Source organism: Carassius carassius, chromosome 34 (genome assembly GCF_963082965.1).
Source record: "Carassius carassius chromosome 34, fCarCar2.1, whole genome shotgun sequence".
NCBI classification, from domain to species: domain Eukaryota; kingdom Metazoa; phylum Chordata; class Actinopteri; order Cypriniformes; family Cyprinidae; genus Carassius; species Carassius carassius.
The window spans coordinates 27515968-27537314 of NC_081788.1; the positions used below are offsets into that span (position 1 = coordinate 27515968).

The 21347-nt window shown below is 37.0% G+C and overlaps 1 protein-coding gene across 2 annotated transcripts in view; it reads left to right on the forward strand.

The window, feature by feature from the left end:
* Positions 1-6813: 6813 nt before the first annotated feature.
* Positions 6814-21347, forward strand: part of LOC132114934 (leucine-rich repeat transmembrane neuronal protein 4) — a 119157-nt gene continuing 104623 nt past the window's right edge. The window contains exons 1-2 of one of the 2 annotated variants that reach the window (XM_059523329.1): positions 6814-7604; positions 13787-15327. In XM_059523329.1, coding sequence (XP_059379312.1) covers positions 7601-7604; positions 13787-15327 — 1545 coding nt within the window. In that variant the 5' untranslated portion in view covers positions 6814-7600. Of the gene's footprint in view, positions 7605-13786; positions 15378-21347 lie in introns of both variants that reach the window. The other variant, XM_059523330.1, reaches the window with a different exon arrangement.

The window sequence follows — 21347 nt, forward strand, 5'->3', positions numbered from 1 at the left end:
ATTAAACACATAAAAACATTTAACTGTTTCCTTATTGAATAATAGCTCATATGCAATTATTTGTTATGCCGTGGCTCTAGTTGATAAATGAATGAAGGGGTTTAAGAGGATGCAATAGATTGGAGGGGTCTAATTATCCTTGAGCTGATGGTGGCCCTCCAGAGGTCAATAGACTAGATGGGTTGTTTGATTAGACACATGATGCAGAAACCACTAAATATCCAACAATGTTTAGGGGCCATGTGGAAAATCAACAAATCCAATGAGTTCACGAGGGTGCGTTTTATGCATGCTTAACATTAATCTTGATCTTCATGGCACACTGGTGATGTATATTAAAGTTACGGTCACATTTATTAATTTAATGGCATAAACAAGAGCAGAACAGCATTTGAAGAATGCCCAAAAAGTCCATATCTGGCTTATTCTGCAAAACTCAGTGTTAAGTCCCAGATGATTGTTTTAAAAGCCTGTACAAGAATAGTTCACCCAAAAATGAAATTTTGAAAATGTACTCACCCTCAAGCCATCTAACATGTGGAGGTTTTTTTTTTTTTCATCATGGGGACAGATTTGGAGAAATTTAGCATTAAATGACTTGCTCACCAATGGATCCTCTGCAGTGAATGTGTTCCGTCAAAATGAGAAACAAACAGCTGATAAAACATCACAATAATCCACAAGTAATACACACCACTCCAGTCCATCAATTAACAGCAGATTTGGTCGATTTCTTTTCTTTTCTTTTTTTTTTTAGATTAGTAGGCAGACAGACAGCAGCTGCAGTAATTGTTCATGTATTTAATGTGTTCGTAGTGTGTATGTTTTCATTTGCTGTGGGTTGGAGTTGCTGTAAACGTAATAGATGCTCTGTAAAGCACACCACACACATCTCGCCTTCAAAGAAAACTGGGTTTCACAGCATTTTCTTACACCTATCATATTCCATGATTATCTCCACATTTGAACATAACCACAGTTCATCTGTTTCTCTAGCTCTCTGTTTCTGCACAACATGTGACTCTATGTGTCGACCGTGAAGCCGTCTCTGTCCTCACGCTCCATTAGCCTCGGCCGGTGACAGCTTCCTGTGCAAAGCAGAAGGCTGGAAACCATGGGTGTCACATTGTTTTAAAAAGTCCTGCGGAGGGGTGTGGGTGTTTGCAGACGTGCCGATATTGCTGTCATAAATTGGAGACAGATTGGCTCTTGAGTATTAAGTAATGCACAGACAACTGAATGTAATGTTTATTGCTTTGATAAACAGTTAGATCTAGAGTTCAGTCTGTACTAGAGAATTCACTCACTCTCAAATCAAATTTTAACATTCCGATGAAAAAAAAAAGAAGTATTTAAAAAAAAGAATAAAAGACATTTTATGTCTAGCATTTTTAATTTGACTGCTTTGTTGCAACATCTGTCATCTGCTAGTCTCGGAGTTTGTAGGTCAGTAAATAAATCATTTTGATCAGCAGTCAAGTGACTGTGAATACACAACACATTTTTTTTGAGCTCATTAGTTTAAGTTGTCTAGTAACAGTGTCCAGTATTTCTCTCTTAATGCCATTAACAAAAATCACAACATTTCTGTGGTGGAAATGACAGTTGTTTGACTTATTTGTCTTGCTAAGGCTAATTTCATAGTAAGTATTTTATGCATCAATGTAGTATTTTATAATAGCTATTATTTTATTCTAATTTTTTAAATGCAAACAAATTAATAATATTTTGACTAGTTCTTCAATATTTCCCATAAAATGTCATGATAAATTGTAATTTCCATCACATCTCAAATCACTACTCATTTTGTGTTGGAAATTACTTTACCCCCATGTCTTGACAAGGCATACTGTATTTCATAGCTAGTATTTTATCTTGTATGTTTTCCTAAATAGAAAAACTATTAAATAATATTTTAACTTGTCTGGTACTATTTTCAATATTTCCCCCCTGAAATATCATGATAAAAATCACTATTCATTCTGTGGTGGAAATTTTTTGAGTGTTGTTAATGATAATTATTCCATGTATAATGCTAGTATTTTATAAGTTGCAATATTTTTATCCTTAATAAATAAATAAACAACAAACAATGCGATTTTAATATGTCAATATTGTCTAATGTAAATTGTCATGAACAAATCACCATTCTCTGGTAGAAATTTCATTTTTGCATTGTTGCTAATGATAATTCAATAGCTAGTTATGTTTCACACACATAATTGTACAAACTTACAGCTTGATTGAAAATAAAGCAAATTTTTCTTTTCTTTTTCTTTTTTTTTTTTTTTTGCTAAAAGGTGATTTTACCTCTATTTTTCTTCACACAGTCTAATTCATTCCCTTTCACAATTTAACATGCCCCATACTTCTTCATATCAAGTTAATTTTAATATATCAAGTTCTTTACTGAATTGTATTCAAGTACAAGTTCACTAACTTTTGATGACAAAAGCTTAATTAGGGGCAATATTTAAGGCAATTAAATTGCTTTATTTATATCATCTAATCATATGACATAAAATGCACTCTTATAGCTCAAACAGTAGAGCAAAGTTGTTTGTGTTTGTTAGATATCAGTCCCCTCCAACAGACCCACTGGACACAGAATGACAGCAGGAGGAAGAGCCGTTTTTGGGCCCGATGGAGAGGAATACATTAGAGCAAATCATTTTACCCAGAACTCCCTCATGGAGTCCTGTACTCTGACAGGCGAGCACACTAATTTTAACCTCACTCAAACACTGCGCTTATTCTGAATGTATCTTCACGACTGAGGGAGTCTGAGAGCGTGGCTCTTTCTGACAGCTGGTAGGAAGGGGAGGGAGTGTTAAATGGCTGCCACTGCGGATCCGGTAACCATATTTTGGCATTTACTTGTCAGGCATGTACAAACACAGATAACCTGGACAGAAATGGCAAAAGTTTGTTTGTCTGGAATGAATATATATATATGTAACGATACGCGTATTCGTATTGAACCGTTCGGTACGAGGCTTTCGGTTCGGTACGCGGTACGCATTATGGACCGAACGATTCGTTGGACTAATTAATTATATTTGGAAAATAAAAAAAAATTGTGAAATATAATGATATGCATTCAACAAGGTAGCCCAATAACCCAAACGACGTAACAGGCAACGCCTCTGACACCCCCGAAGAAGAAAAGAAACACCAACTTATATGTTTATGTTAGGCTACTCAGTCAGGCGCTCGCTCACTCAGTAATACACGCTGAAGGCTTCGTTGCAAAATGGCCAATGCGTTTAACAGACCAGAAATAGAAGATCCTCCAATAACCAACAGGTCTGGTGTTTGGTTGCACTTTGGATTCCTTGTAAGCTATAATGTTGATGGCAAGAGAGTGGTGGATAAAAAAAACAACGATATGTCGCATCTAGGGTACACCAGCGGGAATACAAAAAAAAAAAAAAAAAACACCAGCGGGAATACTTGAAACATGTCAACTCATTTACGCCGACATCACCTTAGTGTGTCAGTATCTGGGAAAAGACAGAGAAACAAAGGAAAATGGAGAAACATACACGCAACAAACTATCCCCGCAGCATTTAGACAGACATTTCCAATGGATTCAAACAGGGCAAAAGACATCACCACGGCGATTGGTAGGCTACATTTACGTTATAGCCGCGGATATGAGACCTTACTATTTACCATTCCTTCTATCATCACCATTATAGCTTACAGGGAATCCAAAGTGCACCCAAACACCAGACCTGTTGGTTATTGGAGGATCTTCTATTTCTGGTCTGTTAAACGCATTAGCCATTTTGCAACGAGCCTTCAGCGCGTACTGAGTGAGCGAGCGCCTTACTCTGTAGTGGAAAACGTAGGTTTTAAGAACATGCTTAATGTAATTCAGCCCCATTACAATATTCCTTCACGAGCCCATTTCAGACAGACCGTAATTACTGCTTTGTTACAAAAAACATAAGCCATTTAGAGAACCAATTGAGTAAAAACACACTCAATATAAAGAGTTATAAAGTTCCATATAAAAAGTTACATCTTTGTATTTGTTCATAACTAATTTAACATTTTCATTTTTTTTAGAAGGAGCTGTTTTTGTTTTATACAGTATGCTGCTAAGAAAACACCATTGTTCAATGTAAAAAAAAAAAAAAAAAACATACTTTGTTAGTTTTAATAAATAAAACATTTTTTAAAAATCAAGGGAAAAATTCTGCCAATTTTTTCTTTTTGCTGTATCTAAAATGTACCGAACCGAACCGTGACACCAGTGTATTGTATCGAACCGAACCGTGAATTTTGTGAACCGTTACACCCCTAATATATATATACTGTATATATATATATAATGAATTATATATAAATAATGAATGGAACATCTCCTCCACGAATGCTTACATTTGAGGTCAGAAAAGAAATGGATGACTGACCCTCATGACGCTGCTTTTGTAAGACCATGGGAGATAGTTTAGCTATGAAACTCATTTTTCCAAACTAACCTGCCAGTGGCTATTTTATACTGTAACTCATACTGTACGTCCACTGGCCTTTTTGCCACATTTCTTAATGACTGGTAGCTTTCCTACGCCAGCTTTATGGGTGGCCGGTGATGCAGCTCAAGCAACATCCTTATTAGTACAATAAGGTTAATTAGTGTGCGATGCCATCGAGCAAATTCCATTTTCTGTTTTTAACCTTGGAGGATTTTTCATGCAGCTCACAAAACGAACGTGTCACGCTGATGGCTGAATACCAGAGCCGAATTAGTCAGTGCAAAGGTATAATCATAAATCTGATTTGAAATTACTAGAGATGTCCGTAATAAAAAAAAAAATAATAATATTAATAACAATAAAAAATCTGTCTGTCAGGGAAATAGTGCAAGCATTAATGGGCATCTTTTCAATTTTCCATTCTTGTTTAGCAGATAGGCATGAAAAAAAATACTTCTTATATATATATTTTTTTTTTATTTTATATTGATTTTAGTGATTTTAATTAATTTTAATTTTAATTGTGAAATCTATGACATTTGTTGGTGTGAACAAACTATAAGCCTTATTTATTTATTTATGTATTATTTGTGCTGATTAGATTATTTTATGTGGCTGAATGAATGCAGATGCAATGATCAGCCTGTGTGATGCTTGAAGAGTCATAAATGCAATTAAGGTTATTGGTATATGTATTGAAATACATATATCACTGTAAAACAGCCAGATTTCACTTCATCCTGTGTGAATACAGCAACTTCATTATGCAGTACATAACAGTTCAGTCAAGTGTGCTATGAATAATATGCACTTTGTAGCTCCAAAACAAATATTTAAAAAGGCACACTGTATATCCTTTATATTTGGATTTAACAGTTTTACTATAGAGTGTTACAGCTAACAAGATTTTTCTTTTATCTGGTATGAATCAAATTAAAACATCTTTTATACATCTTTAACATCTTACAATTCAAATAAACTTGTAAGAACGAAACTAACAAAATTAATATATACATACAATATATATATATATATATATATATATATATATATATATATATATATATATATATATATATATATATATATATAGCTCATCCTCAGGACATGCAAGAACATTTTGTATCTTCACAAGACGTTAACTGATGGACTGGAGTGGTGTGGATTACTTATGGATTATTATGATGTTTTAATCAGCTGTTTGGAATCTCATTCTGATGGCACCCATTCACTGCAGAGCATCCATTGGTGACCAAGTGATGGAATGCTACATTTCTCCAAATCTGTTCTGATGAAGAAACAAACTCATCTACATCATATTCATTTTAGGTTATTTAGTCTAATTTGTATCCCCCTGCTGTAAATTATGTTTTTGTTCTTCTCAAATAGCTCTAGTTGTGCATAACACCCATTAAGATGTGGATTTGACACTCGTTTGCATTTGTTTTCCTTGCATCACCACAGTATGTCCTGAGCTCATCATCACAACAGATATCGGCCTTCTGTGAGGATGAATGCACGAACAACAGATGCACAACACAAACACTCTGTTCCACTGAGGACTGAACCTGCTGTCGCCTTATTGTCCTTGATCATCTGTATCCTCAATAGCGATGGACAGATTCCCTCAGCGTCCAGCCTGTTGCTGAGTGCTGGAATTGGTGTGATTGGTGCTTCCCAGCTGTATTTTCTGGAGCCAAATGCGGCATATTACAGATATGAGCTCAAGTGTCCATTATCTCTAATTAGATGGAATATACAGGGCAGATACAGACAGCCACTTTGAAAATTATGCTGTTGTCCCTGATGCAGAATGACATTAGGCGGTTATATTCTCTTGAACGGTTTCATAAGGTGAGAAGGATGTTTTATTTAATGTGGCTGACAAACAGAGATGAACTGTTTACGTAAACTACTGAACCCTTTAAAGATGCTTTCCCAATATTTAGCTTGCTTGCATGTCGATTAGTTGCTTCTAAAAGGGTTTTTATAATGAAGGATTGTCAGATAAATACCTTTTATGTTACAGCTGGGCAGTCTTCTTGAATCCAGACCTGCTGCTCTGTTTTGCAAGCTGATGTCACAACTTATAAAGGTCTTAGTGTTGCTTGGCAATCGTTTTCATCCATCCAGACTGATGCATCCTTGTTCATGCTCTCAGCAGTTTGGTGAAATCTACAGTGGCCACAAATTGTATTCGGACACACGTCTGTTTAACCTGTTTAAAAGAAGCATTGCAGAATAAATGTTATGAGGACCTTTAAACCTTACATTTATACCTCTAAGGCATAATGAATCATGCGTAGCCATATAAATGCAATTACGGCATGTTAATATTTTATGCCGTCATTTCAAAGACGCGCTCAAGAATACTTAGCCTCACTATTTACAGGCAAATACTATGAATGGGCGATGCATGTCGCCTTTTCCCACCAGAAGAGGGCAATCCGATGCATTGCACTTGCAAAAGAAGGTTAAGCAATGACTGCACCAGTGCTGAGCGCAATCACACTCGCACATTCCTCTTAAAACCTTCTTCTGTTTTTGATAGATGTTCGGGGAAAGAAAATCGCCCTGGATGTGGCTTACAGCAGCAGCTCTGAGCTCCTGTGAGATCAGCAGATATCTGGAACACATCTATGTTTACAGGACATAAGAAAGATGTTTGCATCCATCGCTTGGCTTTCTTTATAGCTGCGCACCTTGGCGAACATCCGATGGTGCGCTTTTGCGCAAATCTCTCCAAACTTTCCAACCTAGCGAAGGATATTTTTATGAGAAGGATATAGCTGATACGCACACGTACACTCTGGAAATGTTCTTTTATGGACATTCTCGTTTAGTATAGCCTACCCTTAATGTTTGTCTTTTACGCTGGAAAGAGGTCTTAGGATTTCTCCGTTGTTCACTTGGACATGTTGGGCAGCGGCGCAACTGCGGGATTGAAATAACGCTGCTGTTGCCTGAGTTTTTCGAACCTCGCCAAAATCTCGGGCACCGCAGCTTTGGGCAGGTGCTCCTTTCTGAGTGTGTTTGAAGACGGTGCCATGCGGAAACTGGAATCACACATCGAAAGGCTGTAAACACTTCCTGGAAACGCGGTATTTATGCAGAGATGGGTATGTTTCCGTTGATTTGCACGAGTCGAAATTAATCCGTAGGTTGGTTTTCTGTGGTCTGTTGGCTCTTTGGATACAGTTAGGATATGAGTTGTATCGAAACCATAAGATCGCTTCTTAAAATGTTGTGGGATTTATTAGTGCGTTGCATGTGTCAAAATGAATGAAGCATCTTTGAGTCTGTCCTTGATAGCGTGCAACTTTCATCACGCATACCTCCAGACATCATATTGAAGGTTTTTTTTTTTTCTTCAGTTTATTACATTTTGCACGAGTGTGTTATGATCAACAGGCTGTCTTTCTATCTGCTGTTTTGATGCCCTGGTTGGATTCACTGGTGCTCGTAGATTCTTCTAACTCGCATATTTTGGAGAGAATCTGTGCTGCCTCATATGTGTGCTTTCAGATTTAATTGTAGGAATCATAGGCATATGCATCGCATCTCCATAGTTTACTATAGGACCGAAATAACTATGCATTTTGTGAAGGACAGGTAAAACCTGCAGTTATGTATCCAGAATGTGGTCTTGCATCCTTCAAGAAAAATAAAATAAAATAAAAAATCCAGATTTTGATTCATGCTTCAGAGCAAATGATACTGACATAGTGGAAAGCTGTGATTTACTGTTTTGTGATGAATGATTTTATGCAATCATTCATGTTGCTTGGAGTGCAGAGGTCTTATTGTAGTCTCTTAACTGTTACTTGTTTTGCTGGCCCCTTGTCCTGTTGAAATTTGAAGAAAGAGGGGATATCGTCCCAAGCGATGCCTTTAAAATCATTCTGTAATAATTGAGAGCACAGATGGTTGTCCCCATCATAAATAATCATAATATGAACATAAATAACTCCCCGCCCCCTTTCCTTTTCCAGTGATTGCCCTGTATATGGAAAAGTCGTTCATTCAAGTATGACTTAAGGAGATGATGCTGGAAGTATGTAAGAGTGAATTGATGAAACAAATGTGATGCTTGTGTTCAGAATAAAGGTTCTGTGATCATAATGGCTGGGTGTCGCACTGCCTTTGTGGCTGTTTACTGAGCAGATGATGTAGGTGGATGTTCACTTCTGTGCCTGTCAGGTGTGCTGTTCACTCAGACTCGCTCAGCTTCGACTCATTCTGGTGACATTTCTTATGCTGGCTGTTAAGAATAACCCATGACTAAATAATAAAAGATGTAAATGTTTAGGTGAACCTTACCATGAAAAGACCAGTTGCATAAAGACATTTTTTTATATATTTCTTTAGGACAAAAAAAAAAAGCTCCCATATTCTATTTTCATTACCTTAATGTGCATTAAAAATAAATAAATAAATAACATTCTCATTACTTTAATACAGTATTGAAAATCATCCTGTGTGCACACAATGATTTTATTTTAAATAATCATCTTAATTTAAATTTCATACAACAATTATAATAGCAAATGCACTTTACTATCTAAATAATATATAAAATAATATATATTTCTATTAAAGGAATGATGATTCTATCATCGATAATTCGATAATTCCGTATTTAATAATATTTATTCTTATGCTTACTTTAATTTTATAGTTTATTAAAATATTTTCTTTCTTTTTTTTCACTTGATTTTTGGTCGAAACATGGCTTATGCACACACACACACATATATATATATACATACATTCATGAGATTAACTTATGTAATTATATTTGTTTATTTATTTTTGTTTATATGTCATCTGCACTGCAAATGCTTTGTGTGGAAGTAAAATTCATGCCATAATATTTATCAGAATTGAACTGTCATGTCATGTAGCATGTTGCCGAATCTGTCACTCGGTGAGGATGATACCATTGTCCCACACTGGCATGCTCAAACAAGCTGTAGAGAAATATGATAATAGCACAGCATGAAGAACAACTACTTACTGTCATTCTCCTGTTAAGTACCTCAGAAAGAATAAGTCCCGAAGATAATTCCTCAGTCCCCCTCCTCTCTTTCTCACTACCTGTCTCGTGTCACAGCAACACACCAAAAGACGTCTGGACATATCAAGTGTCCCTTATTAAATGGCTAAGAGCTTTTCCAGGTAATAGAGTGGAGAGGGTGTCAAAACAGATAACTGGGGACAGAGACGGAAAACATGTCAGTGAATGAGAAATAGATGCAGGAAGTAGCCGTATCTGTTGGTTCACAGTTATGAGAATTAGAAATTAAAATGTAGGTAATGGAAATATCATTATGTTTGATATTTGATGTTTAGAAATAAAAATGTAAATATGAAATCTCTTTTGTGACTGTTGCATGTAGGCTTCTCTTTGAATGTGATGGGATTAGTTGAGAGCTGTTCAATTTTGTGTCAGATTATCTTTGTGTGAGATTAGCACTGCTGTTTTGGGATTATGCTTTTCCTGCTCAAACAGAAACAAATCACAGATGGGATTAATGTTCAAAAAGTCGTCCACCGTTACAGTGATCTTTTCTGCAGGGCTTTGGTGATACTGTATATGCTTTAAATTATGCTTGTGGTTTATTGTATGCACTATTCAGTGAAATAAATTGCATGAGGAAGTACATAATCATTGCATAAAAATCAATCCATTTACCAAGAGAAAAATTGTGGTGTTCAGGTCAGTTCTGGAAATAGCAGATTATTAATTACAATAGTAATTGTTTAGGAGAAATGAAAAAGACATAAATGAGTTAGCTCTTGCCATACAGTAGGAATATAAAGCTTTAAAGTAAATGTATATAGGTGCATCATTTGTCGTTGGGAGAATTTGATGGGAATGCTTGTGTTTGACTTTTGATCACAGGTGTCTTTTATATCTTAAGATGTTGAGACATAAAAGAGACAAATGTGAGATTACGGAGTTCTCTTTTTCTCTGCCAGAGACACTAAAAGTCTCTTTTTGCTCACCATTCCATAATTTTGCTGTGTAGGAAAAACAATTGCGATATAAAAGGGATCTAATTTAGATTTTCCTTTCCCATGGGTATCTAGCATCCAGTCTTTGTGATTGCTTTTACCACAAGAAAAGCTTTGCAGAAACTGCAGTACTGAGACCTGTATGCAGACGTGTTTTAATGTTGGTGGCATGATGAATGAGTTTTGAGATCAATGGCTGGTTTACACGCACTATTTGACTGCATCTTGGCTGCCATTCCTTTATCGTGATGAATTGGATGTAGGAAGGTGGGGGAGGCCAAGATGCACTTATGTTATCATGCATGTATGCAGAGAAAGACAAATTAAATGCAGGGTTTCAGGTCTGGTCTTTTTTGTACTTAAAGCGTGACTCATGAGGGTGACTCCAGCCGTTATGCAGTGAGAGTTAATTAAAACTTTGAGAATTTGCATGCGAACTCTATTGGGTTGTACAGTTGCTGCTTGTGTCCTTGCGTATCTTTGCATAACTTCATGTGATCTTGCCCAAGGTGTTCTGTGTGGCTGGTAATATTGCAGATACTAAATTGATTTACCCATCTCTCTTTTTCTAATTAGGCTGTTCTGGCCTTCCCAAGTGCAAGTGGATAATTTTAAAAGCTAGAATGCTTTACATAAGCCTTAAAAGGGTGTTCTGGGTGATCCATGAGATTTTTTTACATGTCAAAACTAACCAGATCATTCTAGCAACCACAAAATAACATGCTAAAAACACTCAGATCACCTTAGCGACCATATAGAAAAGCCCTGACAACAACCTACAGTATTTTGGTGGTGAGTTTTTCATAGTGCTGGTTTATAACCGATAACATGTAATAGTACATAGTAGTCAGATTCCAAAATTTAAGTACTTGTAATTAGATTATACTACATTTTAAAATACTTGTGATCAGACTACATTGATTACATATTATACACAGGGTATTGCAGGTAAACAGGTGTAATATTTTATAATTTTATTAAAGGTTTTATTTTGATGGTTATAATAAAAAGATTTACTTTAATTTAAAATGTTTATGATTTAATTAATTATAAGCTTCTCATTAAACTCACAAACTCCAGTTTGGGAAACTTTGATGTAATGTTTAATGGACTTAATAACAACAAATGTAATATTTCTTCCTCTTTGTATTATTTTTATCAATATGGTACAAGATTATCCTATTTATATCAATATAAAAAAACAAGTGAAGTCAAAAGTAATCTAAAATGTATCAAAAAGTAGTCTGAATATATGACCTGAAATGTGCAATTGAAACTGTTTGAATCTGTGAGTACTTATTAAACTATTACCTTTGCTTGTGTGTGTGTGTGTGTGTGTGTGTGTGTGTGTGTGTGTGTGTGTGTGTGTGTGTGTGTGTGTGTGTGTGTGTGTTTGCCTGACGAAGGTTTTTGACTGAAACGTTCTATTTTTAACTTTTTGAATAAAGGTAGCGTAACAGTGTGCAGATCTTTTTTCTATTTTCTAAAATGTGTAATGTAATGGATTACGATACTAACTACATTTTATTTTATTTTATTTTGTCATGAAATTTGAAATGAGTAACAGATTACAGTTTGTAAGTAATCAACGCATCACTGCTTGTTCAGTGACAAGCACCTCAGTTTCTTTGAAAAATGTACAAATCTAGTTTAGGTAATTGTCCTAATGTCTTTAGGACATATGTCTTTCATATGAGCAAATGACCTTCATTGCCTTGTGTCTAGAGAAGCGCATCTGGAGGTAAAGCTACTTATCTTGTCCAGCTGTAAAGTTTTTATAAAGTGCTGTGCTCAAAACAGGCTATATTGTACTGAATGAATGGATTTACAAGCAGCGATAACATGGACTTTTCTAGGAAAACTTTTACTTTTGAGTACATTTACTGAAAAGTAGGCCTTAAGTTGTATAACTATAAATTTTGGCTACTTTGCACTGTAACACATTTACTCTTCACAAGAAGATTAGGGACTGTTTTTTTCTCTCATTATTTTAAATGAATTCATAGGCAATTTGCAATGCCACACTGAACCGATTGTCCTGTAGATAACGTTGTTCAGCCAGCCTACGCTCTGTCTTCAAGAGTATTAGATTAGCCCTTTCCATTCAATTGACCTACACAAAATGTTTCAATTAGATCTAGATCTGGAGGCTGGTAAACAGTGGTTGGGTTGGATGATTCAAACGCATTGCTGCTCACCACTGTACATTTATACAATTACTTTTATATTTACTCAATAGTTGTAAAATGATTAAAGGTTCAGATGGTAAGCCTTTGTGCTGGCCACTCAAGATAAACCAATAATTTCCTGTTTTTGCTCCAAGAACTGCAGACAAAAAGGCTGTTATCAATTTTGGCACACCCTTAGCTCAAAAAAAAAGAAAAAAAGCCTTATCTCTGCCCAAACTGAGGAAAAAGCTCAATCAGATAACAGCATAAAGAGACACTGAGCCAGCCAATGTGGAAATGGACAGTTTTGCTGTCCTACATTGATTGTAGCAATATTAGATTCCTCTCTTTTTTCATTTAGAAGACAAAACAGTCACAAGGACATCTAGGCATCACTCAGCTCTCTCTCTCTCTCTCTCTCTCTCTCTCTCTCTCAGTCTTACTTCGGTATGGTTGTGATACTTGCGTCTCTAATTTTCATCTGTAGCTTATCTTGCTCGATACTGTAGTCTTCTTTATCCAAAGATTCATGTTCTTTTTTTATAGTATGTTTTGATTTCATACAGTGAACCATGACAGATATTCTTTTAAGTCAACAGTCTGGTTTCTTTACCTGTTTATTGGTTCCAATGTGTAATTATGGTTGTTAAAGAAACCTTATGGGAGATGTTTTTGCTCCCTTATTTGAATAGTTACTCTTGCCTATTGAGTTATTTTGGTCGCTTCAAGGTTAAGGTCTATATTTGTTTTTATTTTTAATTACAGTACATGAACTAGGAAAATCAACTGACATCTGCATATTTTAAGAATGCCAAATACTGTTCTAGAGCAAAAATTTATATAGTAATCTCATTAATGGAAAATGACGAGAAGGTAAATAAAATTCTGACTTAAAAGAATAGGTTCATACTTTCCTCCGTCATACAAGATTTTATTAAGTAAACATTGGCTATGTAATTTGATAACCTACTTTTTTGCAAACTGTGCAGCGGGACTAATTAAGTATGTACTAATCCTTCTCAGTTATCATCAGTTTTTGACTAAATGCAAAGGACTAGGATTCAGCATTGACCGAATCATGGCTTATCCCTTCTTTCTCTTTGTGTTTAATGCAGGATCCCTGGTGAGATCCCGTTGGCTGATGATCCCCCTGCTCGTGCAGGCCTGGCTCTTGGCTTCCCAAGGCAGAGTCCGAGAGAAACCGTGTCCCCGAAGCTGCCGCTGCGATGGCAAAATAGTGTATTGTGAGTCAAATGCCTTCCGTGATGTGCCAAAGAATGTTTCCGTGGGATGCCAGGGCCTCTCTCTGCGTTACAACAGCTTGGTGAACCTCAGGGCTGGTCAGTTTGCCAGCCTCAGTCAGTTGGTCTGGCTGTACCTAGACCACAATTACATCAATGCAGTGGACAAACAAGCCTTTCAGGGTGTTCGAAGACTAAAGGAGTTGATCCTCAGCTCCAACAAGATCACATATTTGGAAAACAGCACATTCCATTCAATCCCCAACCTACGCAATCTGGACCTCTCCTACAACAAACTTCAAGTCCTGCAGCTTAATCAGTTCCAAGGCTTGCGCAAACTGTTGAGTCTCCACATCAGATCAAATTCTCTCAAGACGGTTCCCATGCGAGTGTTTCAGGATTGCCGAAACCTTGAGTTCCTTGATTTGGGCTACAATCGACTGCGAAGTCTTACCCGTAACGCATTTGCGGGACTTCTCAAACTGACTGAATTACACTTGGAGCACAACCAATTCTCAAAGATCAATTTTTCTCATTTCCCAAGGCTGAACAACCTTCGCGCTTTGTATCTGCAGTGGAATCGGATAAAGTCAATAACCCAGGGAATTACATGGACCTGGACCTCTTTGCAAAAACTGGATCTTTCTGGAAATGACCTGCAGGTGTTGGATTCAAGCATCTTCCAGTGTCTCCCTAACTTGCAGACTCTTAATCTGGACTCCAATAAGCTAAGCAACGTGTCTCAAGATGCCATATCAGCTTGGATCTCTCTTACTACCATCAGTCTTGCAGGTAACATTTGGGAATGCAGCCCCAGCTTATGTCCCCTTGTAGCTTGGCTGAGAAACTTCAAGGGGAACAAGGAGACGACCATGATTTGTGCTGCACCAAAGGAGGTTCAGGGTGAGAAAGTAATTGAAGCTGTTGACACACATGGAATCTGTAAAATGACCCCCACCCCTTACCAGCCACTCTCCTCAACTGTAAGCTCCCCATCCAAACCTGGACATTTCCCCCACCCTACCATGTTCAGGGTGAATGAGAAAATAGCACGCAACAACCCTGTTGCGCCTTCCCTGACGGCTGCATCCCCATCTGTCCCTGAGCAGGATTTCGAGCATGTTTCATTCCATAAGATAATTGCCGGCAGCGTTGCCCTCTTCCTATCCATGGCCATAATCTTGCTAGTGATCTACGTTTCCTGGAAGCATTATCCCAGCAGCATGAAGCAACTGCAGCAGCATTCTATGGTGAGAAAACGCCGGAAAAAGGCACGGGAGACAGAGCGCACCCTCAGCTCTCCGCTCCAGGAATATTATGTGGACTACAAACCCACAAACTCTGAGACCATGGACGTACTGGTAAATGGGACAGGACCCTGTACCTACACCATTTCCGGCTCCCGAGAATGTGAGGTATGATCCGTCGCCCTCCTAAAATCCATTACCACTGCGGGGAATAAGAGGTAAATGTCCAGTCAATGTGAGGCGAAAAATTGTGTTGTCCCTCCCCCTCCCCTTTCTGCTGCTAGCTGTTCTAATGGGTAGGAAACATGGGTCAGTGCATGGCAACTTGAGTCATATGTTACCAGGCTTGTAATCAAAGCTTTGTTTCCTCCTTTTACCTCAGGTATAGTAATATAAAACATACTTGAGCCAAAAACACCTTGTTATATATCAAACCGGTTTGGGGATTTTTTACTCTCTGCTGGCCTAAAGCAAAACATAAAGCAATGCTTTTAAAATACAACACTGATTGGTTACAAAAAAAATTAGTGTAGTTTCAAATACTGGGTCAAGTATCTGTGCATTGCTCCTTACCTATCCCCTGTGATTTTGCATTATTATCAACATGCAACACCCCAGGCAATTGGCTGTTGAGTCAAATGAATTGCGGAGGCTTGCTTGTTTAAAGGAAAGTGACCGAAAAAAAAAGACATTGATGAAATGTGAGTGCTAATATTTTGGCCTGGTTCCAATATAAATATTTGCCTCATCTTGGATTTAAGGAAGCAGCGACTGGATTATTGAGGGGTTCGAGAGATTTCGTTAATCATGCACTTTGTCAGACAAATAACCAATTCAGGACGTAATTAAAGGTACACATTGCTGATCCTTGTACGTAATCCTGCCACATGGCTACTCTTAGCTGCTAGCAATTGCATCCTATAATTTATGCAGTGTTATAGGTTGTCCCTATGAAATATGATAAGGCCCACGTCCAGATATAGAGGAGCTTGAGAAAATAAGTGTAAAGCCTTTTGCCACAAAGCAGCTACTCAGGTCAAGTCAAAGTACACATACACTATTGTACACATACAATACAAATTCAATTTCTATTAAGTCTATAGAACAGCAAAAGCAACGTCAATCTTCTTGGTAGAAATATATGCAGTTCAGTTTTCACAGGTCTAATTATTTATGATTTTTAGCAAAGGTCATCTTGAGTTTTGTCCCCATCACATTGCCGGTGTTAGAACAAGTGTGAGATCCATAGGGAGTCTAACTTAAGGGACAGCCATCGTTTAGTTATGTTTTGTTGATTCAGTGGATTGTAGGTAAATCCACATGGCAGTTATATTCCCATTGTAAGTAATGAGCAAGCCCAAGGGATGTGTTTCAACAGCTTTCAAAAATGCTTTCAGCTTTGCACAGTAAGTAATAACAGGAAGTATGTCCTTTGAAACAAGGTCAGAATAAATAATTATTGAGGTGAATAAATTAAATTCACAAATGGATAGAATTTACAAGTGGTTTGACTAAGAGGCTTAGCAATTTGTTTGGAACTTCTGTGGCAATTGCCTTTGCTTTCGCACCAGTAAAATGTAATATTTAATTTTAGTGGTTTAATCTGCATTGTAAACAAGGTGCTGTGCTTTTCTGCTTGTGTACTGTTACCGTGTTGACTCATTTGCTTTATGGTCTTTCTGTTGTTAGCGACCATCATGTCCTTTGCCCCCTTTTGTTGCTCCTGTTGTTGTGTCTTTTGACCGTTACCAATTTTTCTCAGTAAATGTAGAACTGAACCCTGCATTTTATCAACTAACACTGTGTAACACAGTGATATTGAGTAATATGTGTGTATGACTTTATGTGAAATGTGTTTTCCCTGTTGCTATAGACACACAAGTGAAAGCATAACATTTAATGTAAATTATTATGTATTCTATGTAATGGTAGGATATTTTTGGGTTGATTTTAAGTCTAATCACTAACTCTTTTCTTCTGGTGCTAGCGTAGCATGCTAAACTACAGAGAATATGTGAAATGCACTACACACTTTTTGCAGGCTTTTATAAAGCATCAAACTGAACTTCCCACTTATAGTTTAAAATAAGATCTATTCAAAGTGACAGACACAGATGCTTCCTTTTTTAGTAAATCTGTCTGAATCCTGGTAATTTTAGCACATTATAGCTACAATGTAATATTTTATATAATTGGTATGTAAATTTGTTTCCCCCTCACTCTTCAGTATTTGACTGTGTCCTTGTTTTGTCGGAATATATCTTTAGCTACAAGGTTTTATAGTCTGCCTGACTCTCCATCTCTCTCTTTAATCGCATAGTTGCTTTCCTGCTTGAATTAGATGAGTCCCTGACAGCTTTTTGTTGACAAGGCAGAACTGCAGGAAGTCCAGGCAGTGGGCCATTACTGAAGCCCCTTGATGTTGTGAGCAGTCAGGCTAGCGATATTTACAGCAAGAAGGACAGTGATTCTATCTCAGAAAATTGGAAGTGTCAACGAGCGAGATCAGAGACATAAAGCTATGGCTGTCAGAAAGCAATTTTTATTGAACGGTGATAACCTGTGACCTCCTGTGACCGTGGTCAGTGGAATTGCTCATACGCACATATATGCAGAAGAGAAGAGATATAGAATAACATTGGGCTGTTAATACAGTGCGATTGTGGACCGGACTGTCTTCTACACTCACAACAATTGAATGGATGGAAAATAACAGATGAAGGCTTTTTTTGTTTTGAAATGGATGCTTTGCACAGTCAGTATTTGGAAATATGAATTTTCAGAATTTTCATTTTCGGGTGCAGTTTCTCTGCAGAAATGCTGTGAAATTCCTTTGACACTTTTGTTAATGATGTAAGTTTCATAAGTAACTATCTAGGAGCAGCTTCCGCTATGAACTCTTTGACCAGATCCAAAAAAAAAAAAAAAAGGATGAGGATGAAGAAATGGTTTGATTCTACAACTTCCTATCTGTCATTGCAGATATATTAATGTGTGATTCGTTGGTAACACTGCTGTGAAGTCCCTGCTTAATAATTGTGACTGTGTTTGGGTATTTCTCCAGAATAAGAGCTACTGTAAAAAGCCAATGGGATTTTGCAGCATTGTTTCAGCGTATTAAAATGAACAACAGCTTTCCTGAAACTACAAATGTCCTCTTTAGCAGAACAGGGCCCTCCCAGAGCTCTCTGTTGGGTCAGCTCCTTTCGCTCCAAATGGCGAAGCCTTCGTCCTTGAGTTATGGATGTCTTCCCAGTGTTTCTGGCCCAAGCAGCGGTGCTTCACCTTTTCCACCACGACTGTCCTCGGTCTACCCATCCTAACATGGATGTTTTATACAAACACAGAGCTGGGACTTAGAGATTAATGTGTGTGTATGTCTCTATGTGGTTGTACAGTACATCTCTGATTCAAGGACTTTATGAATATTCAGTCTAATTATATGATTCTGCAGGGATTTCAGGCAACATCAGTTCTCTTCCAAGACTTACCTAGGAAGCTTCCTAGAGAGCTTGAGTGTGTGTGTGTGTGTGTGTGTGTGTGTACACACTGCCAGTCAAAAATTTAGAATAATTATGTTTTTTTAAATATTATATAATTTCTTATGTGTACTAAAGCTGCATTTATTTGATAAAATATACAGAAAAAAAATTTAATATTGTGAAATATTATTACAATTTAATGTAACTGATTTTAATTGAATATATTTAAAAATGTAATTTTTTCCTGTGATCAAAGCTGATTTTTTTTAGCATCATTAGTCCAGTCTTCAGTGTCACATGATCCTGATCAAAATTGATTTAAAAATGGAGCTACACACACACACACACACACACACACACAGTATGTGCATACAAATGGACTATTAAACTATTTGTGTGTGCTATCCTTGGAGTATTGTGATGTTAAATTAGCAACATGCTACTACCAAACTAGTGCCCTGCACGTTGTGCACACAAAAATGTTTCAGATCATACATTTATATGGTTTCAATTTAGTCAGACATCTGCTTGGGTAGGCAGTAGACAGCAGGACAGCTCGTGAGGTTTTGGAACAGAGCTGATGTGGATTTATAATAAAAGTGACATTCTCAGGAAAGAGATGGCATGTGAATGAATAAAGAGTATGCTCACTCACTTGACATCTGGGATGCAGTGCTAAATGAGCATATGTCAGCTACAAACAGTCCTTTATGAACACGAAGTCAGAGAGATCCTGCTGCAGTGAAAAAGTTGGAAGGAAGCATCTGAACAGATGTCTTAAATTTCATGAACTTTAAATGTATAAAACTAAGCCGCAAGGTAACAAAATATAACCTGGAGGCGATGCAGTTTGGGTTGTTAGTGTCTTGTTAAATGAAACATGCCAGTGAAGGATGCTGAAGGCTTTCCTGTGAATTGGAAGAACAAATTGCCAAGAAATCGAAAGCAGAATCATTTAGGACTTAAGTCACTGACCTTGAATGTATGAGTAATGCAGGGTACAAACAGTCATAAAACATATTTAGGCCAAATGTGTGTCTGTATGTTATACTGTAAGTTGGTGTAATGTAGGGCAGGACCAGGATTTGTTTGGATTATTTTATTTTATTTTATTTTATGATTTATTTTTTATTATTATTTATTATTTTATTATTTTAGTATATCATTTACTGAAAAATTGTGTACAATAAGACCAGAAACATTTATTATTAAAGTCAGTTGTAAGTTCTTGACAAACATTTTATTTTATTTCATTCTATATACTTTTTTTTTTTTGAATAGCATACACTGAATTGTGTATAATAAAAACAGAAAACAATCTCTAACAACTCTTGAATGAACAACAGCATTAGTGTTTCACATACTTTTTATTTTCTCTTTCTATGGTTCTACAAAGTGAGGGAAACAAATGTTTTATATGACTGACCTGTCAGATCAGATAAAATAAAAGTCACTGATGGGTTTAGAGTCTAAGATTAGCGGTGGCTCTCAGAAAAAGATAGTGAATTAATGAATTGATTATTAAATTAAACGGTACAGTTCCATTCAGACAAGCATTCGGGACATAAGGTATCATTCAGGCAGCTGTCATCTGTAATCTTGATCCCTACTGACTGGAATGCTAGGTGAGTTCATGAGAGATTTCATCATTCACTTGATTCTGGTGATACTTCACCGAACTCTACAGATGCGCCTATTGAAAAAAATCATTCTGTTCTCATTTAGTTTGTAAGTACATACAGAATTAATTTTTCTGAATGTCATAATCAGAAAACCTAGATATTATAGAATATAATGGTGCAGTCTAGAAAATACAGTGGTATTTAGGCACTGTGGGAAGTCATGGCCTAATGGTTAGAGAGTCGGACTCCCAATCGAAAGGTTGTGAGTTCGAGTCCCGGGCTGGCAGGAATTGTGGGTGGGGGGAGTGCATGTACAGTTCTCTCTCCACCTTCAATACCACGACTTAGGTGCCCTTGAGCAAGGCATCGAACCCCCAACTGCTCCCTGGGCGCCACAGCATAAATGGCTGCCCACTGCTCCGGGTGTGTGCTCACAGTGTGTGTGTGTGTGTGTGTTCACTGCTCTGTGTGTGTGCACTTCGGATGGGTTAAATGCAGAGCACAAATTCTGAGTATGGGTCACCATACTTGGCTGAATGTCACTTCACTCACTCTATTAGCATTGCATTAGATAAGAAATTGACAAATGTTTTAGGATGATTTCTATGGACTTTTTTTCATACTTGTTGGGCTTTTAAATTATGGGGTTTTAAATGATTTGTAGTAGTGTGGAATCATTTCTCACAGGTTTAGTCTGATTTTAAGAAAAACTAATTTTACTTCCATTTCTGTGTGGGGAAAAAATGGCCAGGATTTAATACAATTCATTAGGAATGGATTGGATTGTGAATGGCTCAAAATGACTTGAGGTTGGAGAGGTTGAATGTATAGTTTTAAAAGTGGTATATTACATTATATTTTGATGAAAACAAGGGGGGGGGAAGCTTTTTTTTTATTTCTTTTATTTTGATATTGAAACAGCATGCACTGATGAACCATTCATAATATAAGACCAAAAATGTGAATTAAGGATGCAAATGGAGACCATTTTGTTGACTTTCATCATGTCATTACATGCTATGAGTACATTGCTGTGATGCCATTTTCAATAAATGTTCTTGATGGGCTGGGAAGAGTAGATTGC